The sequence below is a fragment of the Jatropha curcas genome, chromosome 3 (assembly GCF_041381405.1).
Source record: "Jatropha curcas cultivar XTBG-Jc1 chromosome 3, XTBG_Jcur_1.0, whole genome shotgun sequence".
Classification (NCBI taxonomy): Eukaryota; Viridiplantae; Streptophyta; class Magnoliopsida; order Malpighiales; family Euphorbiaceae; genus Jatropha; species Jatropha curcas.
The window spans coordinates 15,893,402-15,908,063 of NC_143153.1; the positions used below are offsets into that span (position 1 = coordinate 15,893,402).

Consider the following 14,662-nt stretch of genomic DNA (forward strand, 5'->3'; position numbering starts at 1 on the left):
TTAAAAATTTGCTTGATTACCTGTGTTGTGATATTGCTGTGCCTTGTTTGTGTGGAATTGGGATGAAGTGGGTCACCATGGGTTTGTGAGGGCTGTCTACGAGACCGTTGGCCGTATGGGAGATCGACACCCCGTGTGCACCTGATGATATGATCTGGATGATATGGAAAACCACAGGGTGGTCTCTTATTGGGCCCACCTGATAATCTGGATTTGATGGTAGCCCGCAGGGTGGCCTCCTGTTGTATGCGCCTGATGATTTAGATTTGACAGAGACGACCGGGTTGCCTCTTATTGGTATGGAAAAGAAAAGAGAGACTGAAAAAAAATGAGAGGGCTGGTCAAGTGAGGATTAGACCGGTCGGCCATGTATAGGGGATCAGCTCCCTGGTGCATACGTTATGAGAGGATGTGCCATGTGGAAGGACGGCTCATTGGGGGGTTTCGGTGACGCCACTGACTAATTTCCACGTGATGTGATTACATGAAGATGATAATATTTGTGGTTGCTGTTGTATTGTCATTTGTGTGTGAACTGCATGATCATATAACTAGTCGAAGGACTAAAATGATTTATGTTAGCATATGTGTTATTGTGTGGGGTGAGAGGGTTATCTAACCTTACTCATTAAGTTTGGCGCTCACCCCTGCCTACTATTTTTTTTTCCAGGTAATAGCAAGAAAAAAAAGTCCTATGGAATTCAACTGAGTTGAGATAATATTTATGGAAGACTGTAAATTATAGAGTTCCGCAATTGTATTCCAAATGAGATGTAATTGGATAATAAGAGCATATACATTAATATTATGAATTGTATTTTTGATATATTGGTGAAATAAATTATTGGGCTTGAAGCCACATTTATGAGTGGAATATGAGTTTAACTAATATAGGCTTACTACGGGCTTCGAGGGCCTTAAGCCCACCCAAGTCCTAGTGCCGGTCCGGCCCGCGGAGATGGGTCGTGACAAAGATGGTATCAGAGCATAAGTTAGGCCTTAGGAATCAATTGTGGAACTTAGGAAACTGAATATAGGGCTCCTATGTTGGGATCGGCCGTAACCAACAAAGGAGGTGCATTTTGGATTGAATTCCATCTTAGTGTAGGTGGATGCATCGTGCACCAGGATGGAAGGGAATCTATATGAAACCTAGGATGAGAACTAAAGCTACTTAGATAATAGTGAACTATAGAAAGGTTTCGGTAATTGACGTTTATAAAATAGAACATTTCGAGTTTACTAAATCCCCTCCATCCATTTTGAAGCAGAAGATCAGTTGGAAATGGGTGTAATGGCTTATCACCTAGTACACCTTGATCCAACGAGAGGCACTGCTTCAAGAATTATTTGAAAATGTTTAGAAAACTCAGAGTTTTAAAAAAAAATAACAAGAAAGTGAGTTTATTTTAAACATGATTAGAGAAAAATGTTTTATTATTTGACTATTGAAAATTTTTTTTATTGTAAGGTTAGCAATTAATTGTTTGGATTTATTACTCTTTCAACATTTCAAAATTACTTGATTTTAAAGTTCAAATTATTCACAATGATTGCATTTTTTATTTATTCTTATCATATTGTCTATCCCAAGGACTAAATTCGGTTTATTGGCGAAGATAGAAATTAATAATAAATGGGGTGGAATATGAAGTAGAATAGTAATTTCAATTGATGTAGAGATCAATTCTAGAAGTGTTACAATTAAGGATTAAGAAATGACAATTTTAATATTAGAAAAGGAGTATCGAAGGTGGAGCTTGAGGAAATAAAAGGAGAAAATTTGCAAATTGCTTAAGTACAACATTGAGGAGAATAGAGAAGTATTGGAATAATCGAATAGACTCGGATATAGAAACAATAATTTGTGTCTAATTACAATAAAGGTATTTGATTGGGTGAATCTCTACATATAGAATTTAAATGGATTAATTAAAGCAATATAAAAGAAAAAGGTAATTTAATTATGTGATTGAATGTGAAGAAAATAATATTGACTAGATGGTTATGTTGAGAGAAATATGATATCTGAACATAATAAAGAAGCGGATAAAACTTCCTTGGAGAAATTAGTATTAAGGGTAAGAATTTAGTGTTTTAAGTAGAATTGATAGGGGCTAGTGAATAATTGCATAGGAGTTTGAAACTAAAATTAGATTAATATGGAGAGGAACATGGATGCTGGAGGAAAACTTGATGAATTAAGTGAATTGGGTCGTTCTAGGTAGAGAAGTATGTAAAAAGGACTAATACTACTTATTGATCTAGTTGTCAAGAGGAGGATTAGTACCTTGCTAATCGAGTGAATTTGAAGAGATGAATCTTAGACAAAAATCATTAGAGATAATTTAATTTTCAGGAAGAGAGTTATGAATCATAAGAAATTTATATAAGATCTTCTTTGAAGAATTAATTACAAAATTAGAACGAGGTACTAATTAAAGACCATAAAAGGTAATAGAAATTTAGATGAGAATAGAGGTCAAGAACAACTCATAATGATTAAGTAGAGATTGATAATTTAGAATAAGGAAATCTAAGAAGTAATGATTTTAGGATAGAATTAAATTTTGCCTAGGGTGATGGTTTTACGCTATATATTCATGTAACCATCGTCTGAATTCTTTTAAGGACAAGACTCAAATGAGGTTGGGTACACTAAGGGGACATGAAGGATAAAAGAAGGATTTAACATGAATCAAAGATTTAAAGAATTTGGATAAGACTAGTGGATGTTAAATAGTGTAAAAGGCAATGGTGAGATTATGGCTAATTAAGTTATCTGCTGTAAAATACCAGAATAAATAGTTAGAAATGAATTAGGAAAGAAGTAAAGTTTAGATGTAAGAATCATGCCTAGGAGAAGAAATTGGAAATTTTAAAACGTGAACTATTTTACTTGGTGGACTAGAGATAGTGGATGGAATAGTAATAATGGAGACTATAATGTTTTTAGTTAAAGAGAATCATTAACGATTGAAATATGTGATATTAGACTTTGAACTAGATGACTTAAGGATTGTCCTCGTGGAGATAGACAATTCATTTTGTTAAATAACAAAAGGTTTTAGAAAAAAAAAGAGTAATGATTTCCAAACTTTATAAAAATATTTTTTTATACTACTATTGATATTGGTCTTAAAAAAGAAATAAACGTTGAAAGCAAATCTCTGTTCAAAGAATTTCAAAGTTATGTATGCATGACATGCTAAAGTTTTTATAAGTAAAAAGGGAAAGTTATTTAGAAAATTTTTGGATAGTCAGTTACCCATAGGCTCTTTAAGTAGTTTACATAGACTATGGTTGTCAACTCAATAGTCAAGGCTAAGCGTTAGTCGAATTATTGAATAAACGATTGATCTAACAAATCATATCGGTGGAATCACTACAAAAAAAACTTCAAATTGCGACCGATTTTTGCGACCGACACAAATCGGTCGCAATATTGATACCAATTTGCGACTGATTGGAAAACAGTCGCAGATTTTAGCGCGGAAAACTCGCGCGAGTTTGTCTTTCCGTTTGCGACCGAATTACTTCTAATTTGCGACCGATGTTGCGACCGATTTGAGACCAAATGTGTTTCTGTCGCAAAAAGGGGCGCGTAAAAAAAAGGATAAAATCTGAGACCGAAATGAGATAAAATTGCGACCGATATTTTGCGACCGACTATTTCAGTCGCAAATCGGTCGTAATTTTGGCGGTATTAAAACGACGTCGGACAATTAAAAATTGCGACCGAATCAAATGCCTTTTGCGACCGATATGTCGGTCGCAAAGGTTAGGGCTTTAAACGAGCCCTCTCCTTTTCCTTTCTTCTTCTTTCTCTCTTCTCCTTCTCCTCTCCTCTCCTCCGTCCGCAGCGCCGCTCCAGCCCCTCCTGAGAACGCTCCAGCCCCTGTGACGCCGCCAACGACGCTCCGGTCACTCCTCTACGCCGTTCGCCACCGTTTGGACAGCATTTGAGGTAAGCCGGTTTCCATTTTAATTTTTTCGAACTGTTTTTTTTTTTTTTTTTTTTTTTGCGATTTTTGTGTTTTTTTCAATTTATTATTATTGTTACTGTTATTATTGTTATTATTATTAATATTGTTAATGTTGTTGTTAGTGTTGTTGTTATTATTGTTATTATTAATATAGTTATACTAGTTTAGTTTTTTTTGTTTGACTGTAAACGAAATTTGAAAAATTAAAGGGGAAAAACAAATTATTATTTATGAATTATTAAGAGCTGATTATTTTATGGGTTTGATTTTCAAACTTGATAATATCATCACCACAATTCAGAACGTTTTCTAATCTATATATGGGGATATACGTAGAAATTTGGAGTCGAAGAATGTCTAAAGTTTGAAGTCAGAGGAGTAACATTACTTGAAGTCACATTACTTGGAGTTATTAATTAAACGATAGCAACCTTCACACTGCTTGTGTCTGTTCCCTCTATATATATGCTTTTCAATAGCCTCAAGAACAGCTTGAGTAACATTTTTCACGTCTAAAACAGTCTGTTCTTCAGCTACAACAATGGCTTCCATGGCAAAATACAAATTACACGACACCTTTGCATGCAAGACTGTTAGACCCATTTCTTCAAATACTTCTAATATTGAGACTAGCTTATCTCCTCCCTTCTCGCAAATCACCTTTACAATAAATCCTTTTCCAGCTTTCTCTACTTTCACCTGTGCATACAAAACAGTGAAAGATGCAAATGTTATGCAAAGTAGAAAACATGAAAATAAATTAATGGGGTAAGAGAGTACAGACCTTGGGTAAGTGGAGGTGCAGCTTCACCATGCTTAAGCATTGCCTTTTGATTGCATCTAAGTATAAGAGTTCTCTTTTGATTGACTCCAACTTGAGTTTGAGTTTGTAAATATAAAGAATAGCATCAGCAATAATAGAGCTTCTTTTCACCTTCACAAAGAAAAAAGAGTAAAGAATTCTTAAAGGTTTTTCATTATTTACATAAATTAATTTCTTTCTTTACAATCCAACACTTCTCTCCCTAAAATTTATGTTTCTTTCCTTTGCTTTGAAGACCAAACAAACAAAAAGAAGAAGCTTAATTCATTAATTATGTCAACTACCTAGACTTGTAATCTTGAAAGAACAAAATATATTCAGAAAATCCTTTTTTTTTTTTTTTAAAGGGGAAAAATCTTTTTTCTTTAATAAAAAAGTTAGAGAAAAGGAGGATATGATCTTTGATTTGAAGAAGCTTTTGTAGAAACATATTAATTATCAAGACATTGTCAATATTTTGCTTTATGTTATATCTATAATATTAGTATTTTATTTTATTTTATTTAGTTTTTGTAATAGAGTAAAATTACAACAAATTTATTAAATTAGAGTAGAATAAAATTAGAATTTGGAAAGAAAAAGAAACACAAAAGGGAAGGGAAAGAAAAATGTCAAAGATATGATTTTAAAAAGAGAATATCTCATATTTGTGAACCTCATAAAAAGCCTAAATTTGTGGTTTCAGAAAGTTTCAAGCTTTGCTTAGTGGGGAAACAATATAAAAATAAGAATTTAGTGGGGAAAAAAAGTAAAAATTTAATGGGGGTGAATTCAAAATTAATACTATAAACTAAGGTGCAAAAAACTATGAACTACAATATAAAATACTTTGAACTAAGGTGTAAAAAACCAGCGAAGCTTGTATCTCCACTGCCCCTTACCCTAAATCCACTCCAAGGTATTACAACAAAAATGCATTTGATTCGTTATTATTATTATTTTTAAATGTAATTCATTAATAATATTATTAAGTATTAAAAATAATTAATATTATTGTATTGGGATCTCTGATTTGCCCAAGCTTCTAAGTCCTATCCTCTTGTCTCACACGAAATTGGGAACTGTAACAAGAAAAGGGGAAAAAAAGAAAGGTTAAAAAAAAGAAAGCCTAAATAGGTATTTTAGCTTGAAATGACATAACAGTAACATTTAACATACTTAAAGATATTTAAGATAATCATATTATGAATTTGCACGAGTCAATACTTCATAATGTGTACGTTTATATATTTGTGTTTTATTTTTTTGGTGCGTACAACTTGTGTTTTGCTTACAACTTTAGAATATTTTTCTTTAGAATATTTTTTTCTTTATTATAGATGTTATTGTCGTTATTATTCTTAAATATGTTTTTATTAAATGAATGATGAGTTTGGATTGGAGGCCTAGTAGTGGCCATTTTGCCTTTGGAGAATGTTGATATGTTATAGAAGTGTTTATTGAAGTGTCTTTGTATTTGAGATTTGATTGTGTTGTGCCGAAATGCTGCCGAATTTTTTTCAATAAATTCAATATGTAGAATAGTACACTTACCTTTATTATAGTAGGTGTGTATATATATATATATATATATATATATATATATATATATATATATATATATATATATATATATATATAACCTTTGTATTGAATAAATGAACTTAGTTATTTTACATTTATATATAGTTTCCCCTTATTATAGAAATAACCTTAGTTAGTTATAAGTGTAAATTGAACATTACATTAGTGGCATGTTTTAAGGCTAGATCAGACTAATGCAATTACATATAATTTACCCTTGATAAACACATTGTTAATTAGGTAAAAAAAAATGCGAAATAATCGAGATTGGATGTACTGGAGGTTCGAGGTCAATGGCATATTAAGACAAGAGTTCCTGCACGGATTGGAGGCGTTTATACAGTTTGTAGTTGGTAATCCCAGTTTTATGGATGGGAATAAGTTGAGGTGTCCATGTAATCACAAGAAGTGTCGAAATCGAGCCTTCTTAGACATCGATACAGTGAAACTTCATTTGTGCAAAAATGGGTTCGTGGAAAATTATTACGAATGGATACATCATGGTGAAGCTCAAGTTGCCAGTGGGTCAGGCCACTCCATTCCGGTAAGTTTAGAAGTTCAGCCTTATCAATTTCTGTATGGTAATCAATGCAATGATATGGTAATCGATGCGAGTAGAGTACAATTTGATTGGGATAATATGGAGGAATCGCCAAATGTAGCAGCAGAACAATTGTTTGACATGCTAAGTGCAGCTAACATTGAACTGTGGCCTGGATGCAAGAATCATTCTGTTCTGTCTGTTGTTGCACGATTACTGCACATGAAAGCAGAGCACCATTTTTCAAAAAGGTGTTACGATGATTTCGTTCAGTTAGCAAAAGAAATGTTGCCTGAAGGCCATTCAATGGTTGATAATTTTTATCAGACAAAAAAATTAGTTCGGGGATTGGGACTACCGGTAGAAAAGATTGATTGCTGCCGTAATAATTGTATGATATTCTGGGGTGTTGACTCGGAATTCAGAGAATGCAAGTTTTGTAATCTTCCAAGATATCAACGGCGCGGTCAAGGGACTGGTAGAGTACAAAGGGAGAAGGCTTTCAAGAAGATGTATTATTTCCCTCTTGTTCCTCGCCTTCAAAGGTTATATGCATCAAAGGCGACAGCTGAACACATGACATGGCATGCTTTGCATGAATATGAGGATGGTATAATGACTCATCCGTCAGACTCTGAAGCGTGGAAACATTTTGATAACATTCATCCTCTGTTTGCTGCTGAAATGAGAAACGTGAGATTGGGGCTTTGTACTGATGGGTTTCAGCCGTTTGGCCAATCAGGACAACAATATTCATCATGGCCTATCATTGTGACACCATATAATCTACCACCGACAATGTGTATGAAAGATGAATATATGTTTTTGTGTGTTATTGTTCCTGGGCCTACTAATCCAAAACATAAAATTGATGTGTTTCTGCAGCCTTTGATGGCCGAACTTAATTATTTATGGGAATATGGGGTTGAAACATTCGATATTTCGAGCAATCAGAATTTCATAATGCGGGCTGCTTTGCTTTGGACCATCAGTGATTTTCCTGCTTTTGGAATGTTATCTGGGTGGAGTACGGCTGGCAAATTGGCTTGTCCTCATTGCATGGAAAACACTAATGCATTTACACTAAAGAATGGAGGTAAACAATGTTGGTTTGATTGTCATCGCAAATTCTTACCGGAATCTCACCCTTGGAGGAGAAATCGACAATGCTTTAGAAAGAACACAACTATTTTTGAACCCCCTCCACCTGTGAAGTCAGGAGCACAAATATTACAAGAAATTGAAGATCTGGGGCTTATGAAAGTTACAGAGGTTGGTGCAGATGAGGTAAATACAAGAATTGGCAGGAATAGCGGGTGGAAAAAGCGAAGCATTTTCTGGGATTTGCCATACTGGAGTTCACTTCTTATCCGTCATAACCTTGATGTCATGCACATAGAAAAAAATGTGTTTGAAAATCTGTTCAACACTGTCATGAACATTGAAGGGAAAACCAAGGACAATGCAAAAGCGAGAGCAGACATGAAGGAAATTTGTCGTCGACCAGAACTCGAGCAATCTGTACTTACTGGTAAGTTTCCGAAGGCATGTTATTGTTTAGATAAATCCCAAAGGCAATTATTGTGCGAATGGTTACGATCATTAAGATTTCCAGATGGCTACTGTTCAAATATGGGTAGATGTGTGGACATGAGGAAGTACAGACTGTTTGGCATGAAAAGCCATGACTGTCATGTTTTCATGCAAAGATTGATCCCTGTGGCATTCCGGGAATTATTACCAGGAAAAATTTGGGAAGCAATGACAGAATTGAGTCTCTTTTTCAAGGAATTGACGATGACTGTTATCCGATGCGATGATATGGACCAATTAGCGCGAGAAATCCCAATAGTGATGTGCAAGTTGGAGCGAATTTTTCCACCCGGCTTCTTTGATTCTATGGAACATCTGCCGGTTCATTTGCCCTATGAATGTCGTTTAGCAGGACCGGTACAATATCGATGGATGTATCCATTTGAGAGGTGATTCACTAACATCTCATTCTAATGATTACATCATTTTTTTGAACTTATACTAACATATTGGCATTGTACAATCACAGACACCTACAGAAAATTAAAAAGAATGTGCGCAATAAGGCAAAGGTCGAAGGATCCATTTGCAATGCATATTTGGTGGAAGAAGCTTCCACATTCTGTTCACACTACTTTGACCAACATGTTTTCACCAAGCATCGGAGAGTGCCACGTAACGATGACGGAGGAGATCGTGTTCAATCTGAGTTTGAAGGAAATCTAAAAATTTTCACCTACCCTGGGCGTACGATTGGTAAATCAAAAAAAAGACGATTGACTGATGCAGAGGTACAAGCGGCTCAAACCTATATTTTATTGAATTGCGAAGACATCACACCATATGTACAGTAAGTATAAATAATGTAAACATTCTAAACTTGACGTGGGCCGTTGTTAAATGATACTTATGCTAATATGGTTCGTTGATAAATAGGAAATATATCAATCTTCTGCGGCTTCAAAATCTCAATTTGACTGATACTGCAGTTGATGCAAAGCTGGACACGGAATTTGCAGATTGGTTCAAATATTATGTAAGTTACTTTCAATGTGCACAACACGGAATGTACATTTATTAAATCTGACTCATGTCATTACTATTTCCCATAGGCTCGAAGCTCGGAAAGCGATATTCGTAATAGATTTATTACGGATCTGGCAAAGGGGCCATTACCGGTTGCTAATGCCTACTCTGGCTACTTTGTAAACGGTTACAAGTTTCACACTGAGGGTTATGGGAGAAGCAGAAAGACAATGAACAGCGGTGTGTGCATAAAGGGATCAAACTACAGTGACGTGTCTGCCGATTTTTATGGGAAATTGGTTGAGGTTTTAGAGTTAGAATATCCAGGCCTACCAATGAAGTGCACAATCTTATTCAAATGTGAATGGTTTGATCCTACGCCAAACATTGGCACGAAGGTTCATCCTAAGTATAATCTGGTTGATATTAATCAAAGAAGAAGATATACAAAGTATGAACCTTTTGTTTTGGCAATGCAAGCTGCACAGGTGTACTATGTCCCATATCCATCGTTTAAACGAGATAGATGCGATTGGATGGCAGTGTGTAAAATCAAGGCTAGATCAGTTGTTCATGCACTTGAAACGAAACAATCTTCTTCACTCGCAGTATCGGAGGCATTTCAAGAAGTTAGGGTCGAAAAGCAACCGATGCAAGTTGTTGAAGATTTAACAGATAGATTGGATGATGAAAGCCGATCTTATGTTGAAATAGGACCATCAGATGATGAAGAGGAAGAAGATCAAATCATCATGGGTACCTCAGAAGACGAATATGAAGAAGAGGAAGCTGATGAAGAGGAGGAGGAAGCAGATGATATTCAAGACACTTAAAACTTAGAGAAATTTTACTGTTACAAATTGATAAATGTATATGTAATTAATATTATTAATGAAGAATTTCAATGGTATTCACTTTGTGTACTCATATTTACCACATGTTCTACAATTCATATAATTGTATAAATTCATTTTATCTAGGTTCTGATATCTGCAGTACAGATGGCTAGAGGCAGACCGTTTGATTCTGACGCGTCCGGCAGTGGTTCGCGTGGAGGTCATGGCCCTGGACGCAGTGCCCGTGGACGAGGAGGGTCGATCCCTCGTCCTTCGTCAGGTACGTCTGGGGCTTCGTCATCTGCTCAGCGAGCAGTACTGCCGCCATCACATCCTTCTTCAGGTACGTCTGGGGCTTCATCCTCTGCTCAGCGTCCAGTACTGCCGCCATCACACTCTTCTGCTCCTTCCTCTTCTGCTCCTTCCTCTTCTGCACCAGTACAGACTCCACCAGCTGCACAGTCACCTACTGTGCAAGGTAATCATAAATGTCATAACTGTCATTTTAATTATATATTAATTATCTAAAAATTTATAACATTTGTCATTTCTTTTGCAGCTTCATCCGATCCACGTATCACCCTCAGTTTGGTAGCGGGACAGTAAGTACTTATTCAAATTTTCTGCAGGCATATTTTGTAATTATATTTTGTACTTATTCATAACTGTGATACTTTCGTGTAATTATATTTCACTTATGTTTTTTTTTTCAGCATATATCCATCTTCTCGAGCAGCGAGGCAAATTTTGAAGATAATCAAGCTACAGCTGCATAAAGAAGGATACACATGGGATGCCGTACCACAAGAGGCGAGAGACTTTTATTGGGAGGAGTTCCAGGTACTCTTTGGTTTAAGTTATATCATCATTCAATGTTTACAATTCAAGATACATCCTTAGTGTTTAAACGCTATATTTCATTTTTTTTGCAGAAACATTTCATATGGGACGAGGCCATTACTGCTATGCTGAAAGTAGCCTGGGAGAAGATATGCGCCGATCGATACGCTGACTTCACCTATAGGATGAGAAAAAGCGGTAAGAAGCAGCAGTGCGTGTCTCAGGAGATATGGGAGAGCTGGCAAAAGGCTTGGGAGGATCCTGCATTCAAGAGAAAGCGGGAGATATTTGCACAAAACAGGCGCAGTGAGACTGGCGGTGATGGAGCAGGACCTTCGCGACACATAGGCGGATCTATATCTGCTATAGAGACAGCTCGATTATTAGTAAGTGAACTAGTACCTTTATAAGAAACTGATGTTTAATGAAAGGACACTATATATATTAATATATCATGCATAAAAATTCATTGCAGGCTAAAGAATTAGGTCGTGAGCCCACACCGATGGAGGTATTTAGATACACTCACACGAAGGACCACGATCGTAATACCTTTGTCGACAGACGTGCGCTGAGCGTCAATGTAAGTAACAATGAATAATATTCCCTCTAATCATTGCGAATATGTACAAAGTTGAATATAATAAAGCTTGCAATTGCATTGATTAATTAATTTTTTGTTTTCAGGAGAATTATACTACAGCTCGGGAGCGTATTGTTACTTCTCAGACCGATGAATCCGAAGCTGAGTCAAGGATTGACGAGGTAGCGCTTTATCTCGAGGCTGTAGGGGGCGAGAAGAAGAGGAAGGTATACGGCATCGGGTCTCAGGCATCACAGTTTTACACTGGCTCAGCAGCTCACGCTTCTACAGCCAGCGCAGCACGACAGCCGGAGCACACTGACTCGCAGTATGATGATGATATACGAGCTCAGCTTGCTGATCAGCAGAGACAGATTGCAGAGCTTAGAGCGCATGTCCTGCGGCTGTCCGGTGAGGCCCGTGCTGGTACTTCCTCCTCTGATCCTGCGCCTGCTACAGACCGACATGTTTTGACGTCTCAGCAGCAGCCACTTCCTGCTCTTGATCCCGATGCTGCAGACGATACCTTGGTCACCCCTCCTGCCGCTACATCACATCCAGCAGGTACTCCTCTCGCCGATCCGACATCGGATCCTGCAGATGAGCAGCAGCATAGATTTGATTTTGGACCTTTTTAGTTTTTTATTTGATTTGATTGATATTTTAATTTGTTCAGTACAATAAAAATTACAATTTTACATTGTTCTAGTTTTTTATTTGTATTTTGATATTTTAATTTGTTCAGTACAATAAAAATTACAATTTACATTGTTCTTGAATTGCGTGTGTGATATATATGTATATATGTCAATTTTCACAGGTGCGGAAAAATTTTGGTTTTATAATAATATTTATTTTTTTTTTATTTTTTTAATTTTGCAACCGATTTGCGACCGCTTTGATACCGACAATTGCAATTTTAAATTACATTTTACGACGGCTTTGTGACCGATTTGAGACCGAATTTACGACCTATTTGCGACTGATTTTAGACCGATTTTTGAGACCGATTTGCGACCGATTTAATAAATTTGCGACCGTTTATTTTGCGACCGTATTAGCGACTGAATTTCAAAGTCAACCACGACCAAACATTGCGACCGATTATTAAAGTTTACGACCGATTATATCGGTCGCAAATTTGCGACCGATTATTCCATCGGTCGCAAATTCATTTTGCGACCAGCTATTTTGCGACCGACATATGTCGGTCTCAGATCGGTCGCAAAATTAATTTTGCGACCGATATGAGCCATTTTGCGACCGATTTGTCGGTCGCAAAATGGCGCATTTCTTGTAGTGAATAATGTATATTGGAAATATTAGTAAATGAGAACTCTTAAATTGCTCGAAAATCCTTACTTAGTAGACCCATTTGATGAAATTCCTATTATGAGGTAGTTAGTGTTGTAGACCATTGTCATAAATGAATCTATTGAAATAGAAACTTTCTTAAGAATAAGAGATACCATATCAGTAAAACTTAGAGATAGATATATTAAGAACTGAAATTTTTGGTACTATGCCTTTTAGACTGTAGTGAATTGTGACAAATCAGAACGAAAGAAAATTGATATTTAAATTTAAACTTTCGGGTAATTTACTTGATCATAAGAGAATTAATTAAATTTTAAGGACTCCTTTGGAGTTAATATGTATGTTAATAATGTAAGACTTAACTTGTGACTTGAATTGATTAATTGGAATTAATGAATTCCTTGTATTTGTTATGACTAATTGGTATTATGATTATGTATAATTGATGAAAGGAAAATTCCATAAAGAAATTTCCAAGGAAAACTGAACCTATGTGGCTATGGTGATGATTGTTGTGCTTTGAATTATATGAATATGATTAAATTCGATTGTTGGGTTTCATGTGTAGGGAAGTAGTAAAAATGAGCTTTAAAATGTTTAACTGGGAATGAGTTATGCAAATTTGATTTGGGGCCTGAATATAATTGTGATTTGAGTGGCTATTGGTTTAAGATATGATCTTTGGTTGGAATGAGTTTTAATGATGTCGTAATGTTTAATCATATGAATTTGACAAAGAGAAGTGTGATGTTGTTGGATATTTTGAAGTGGCTGAATAGGCCTAGTTGAATTATTATTATTCTTATCTTGGTTCCCTATGATAATTTTGATACTAAATTAAGTTACGAAACGGAAATAAGTTGGATGGGTGGATAAACCATACAATGGCAATAGGAAATTTTCTTTGTGTAGGGGTAAATACAAATCAACTATGTAGACAGAGGAAGGTGATTAAGAGGATTAAGGTTATTGGCAGGAGAAACGGATTTGACAAAAATCTGTTTTGAGATCTTAAGCAATTGACAATAATTGTAAAGAAAAAAAAAATAAAATAAAATAAAAAAATAGGACTTATATAGATAAGTAATAAGAGAGTGAACTAAAATCGGATGGTGATAAAATAAATAACGAAAGTTGTAAGATGATTTTTTCTTGGAATTTTAGAATAAAGAAATAATTTTAAATTGTTGATTGAGAAAATTTTTAGTGATAACAAATGTAAATTAAATGAGTTAAATCTTATTATTATGAATAAATTAAATTTCAATTGTTTTTGCTTCTCGTAAACTGTATGCTTAGTCTTCATGGAGTAATACTTAATAACATTTAAAATTTTAAAGAAGAGATTTTTCTTAAAAGATTTCAGTAGTTGTCTGATGATAGTATTGGAGATTAAGGCGATAAGCTAAAGTTTCTTATAAGCTTCAGCTAGGTGGTACTATAAAGATTGAATCCAATTTTATTCTAAATATAATGATTGGCGATAGAAGTACAATCAGAATACCCCACTCACTTCCTTTCCTCGATTCGTATTTTTTTTTTTCACTCGAGCTGTTTCCTTGGTATTGGAAGTAATTTCTTATGACCTTGAACATTCTTATTCTTTTCCACTAG

The 14,662-nt window shown here is 35.3% G+C and overlaps 2 protein-coding genes across 2 annotated transcripts; both read left to right on the forward strand.

Moving 5' to 3' along the window:
• The first annotated feature begins 3,842 nt into the window (after positions 1 to 3,842).
• Positions 3,843 to 11,558, forward strand: LOC149497625 (uncharacterized). Its single transcript, XM_089719231.1, has 5 exons — positions 3,843 to 3,967; positions 10,469 to 10,786; positions 10,868 to 10,910; positions 11,022 to 11,148; positions 11,241 to 11,558. Exons 2-5 carry the CDS (start codon positions 10,474 to 10,476, stop codon positions 11,556 to 11,558), a joined length of 801 nt encoding a protein of 266 aa, XP_089575357.1. The 5' UTR covers positions 3,843 to 3,967; positions 10,469 to 10,473.
• Positions 11,559 to 11,650: 92 nt separating this feature from the next.
• On the forward strand, positions 11,651 to 12,402 carry LOC149497626 (uncharacterized). Its single transcript, XM_089718630.1, has 2 exons — positions 11,651 to 11,731; positions 11,836 to 12,402. Exons 1-2 carry the CDS (start codon positions 11,654 to 11,656, stop codon positions 12,367 to 12,369), a joined length of 612 nt encoding a protein of 203 aa, XP_089574756.1. The 5' UTR covers positions 11,651 to 11,653; the 3' UTR covers positions 12,370 to 12,402.
• The last annotated feature ends 2,260 nt before the right edge of the window (positions 12,403 to 14,662 follow it).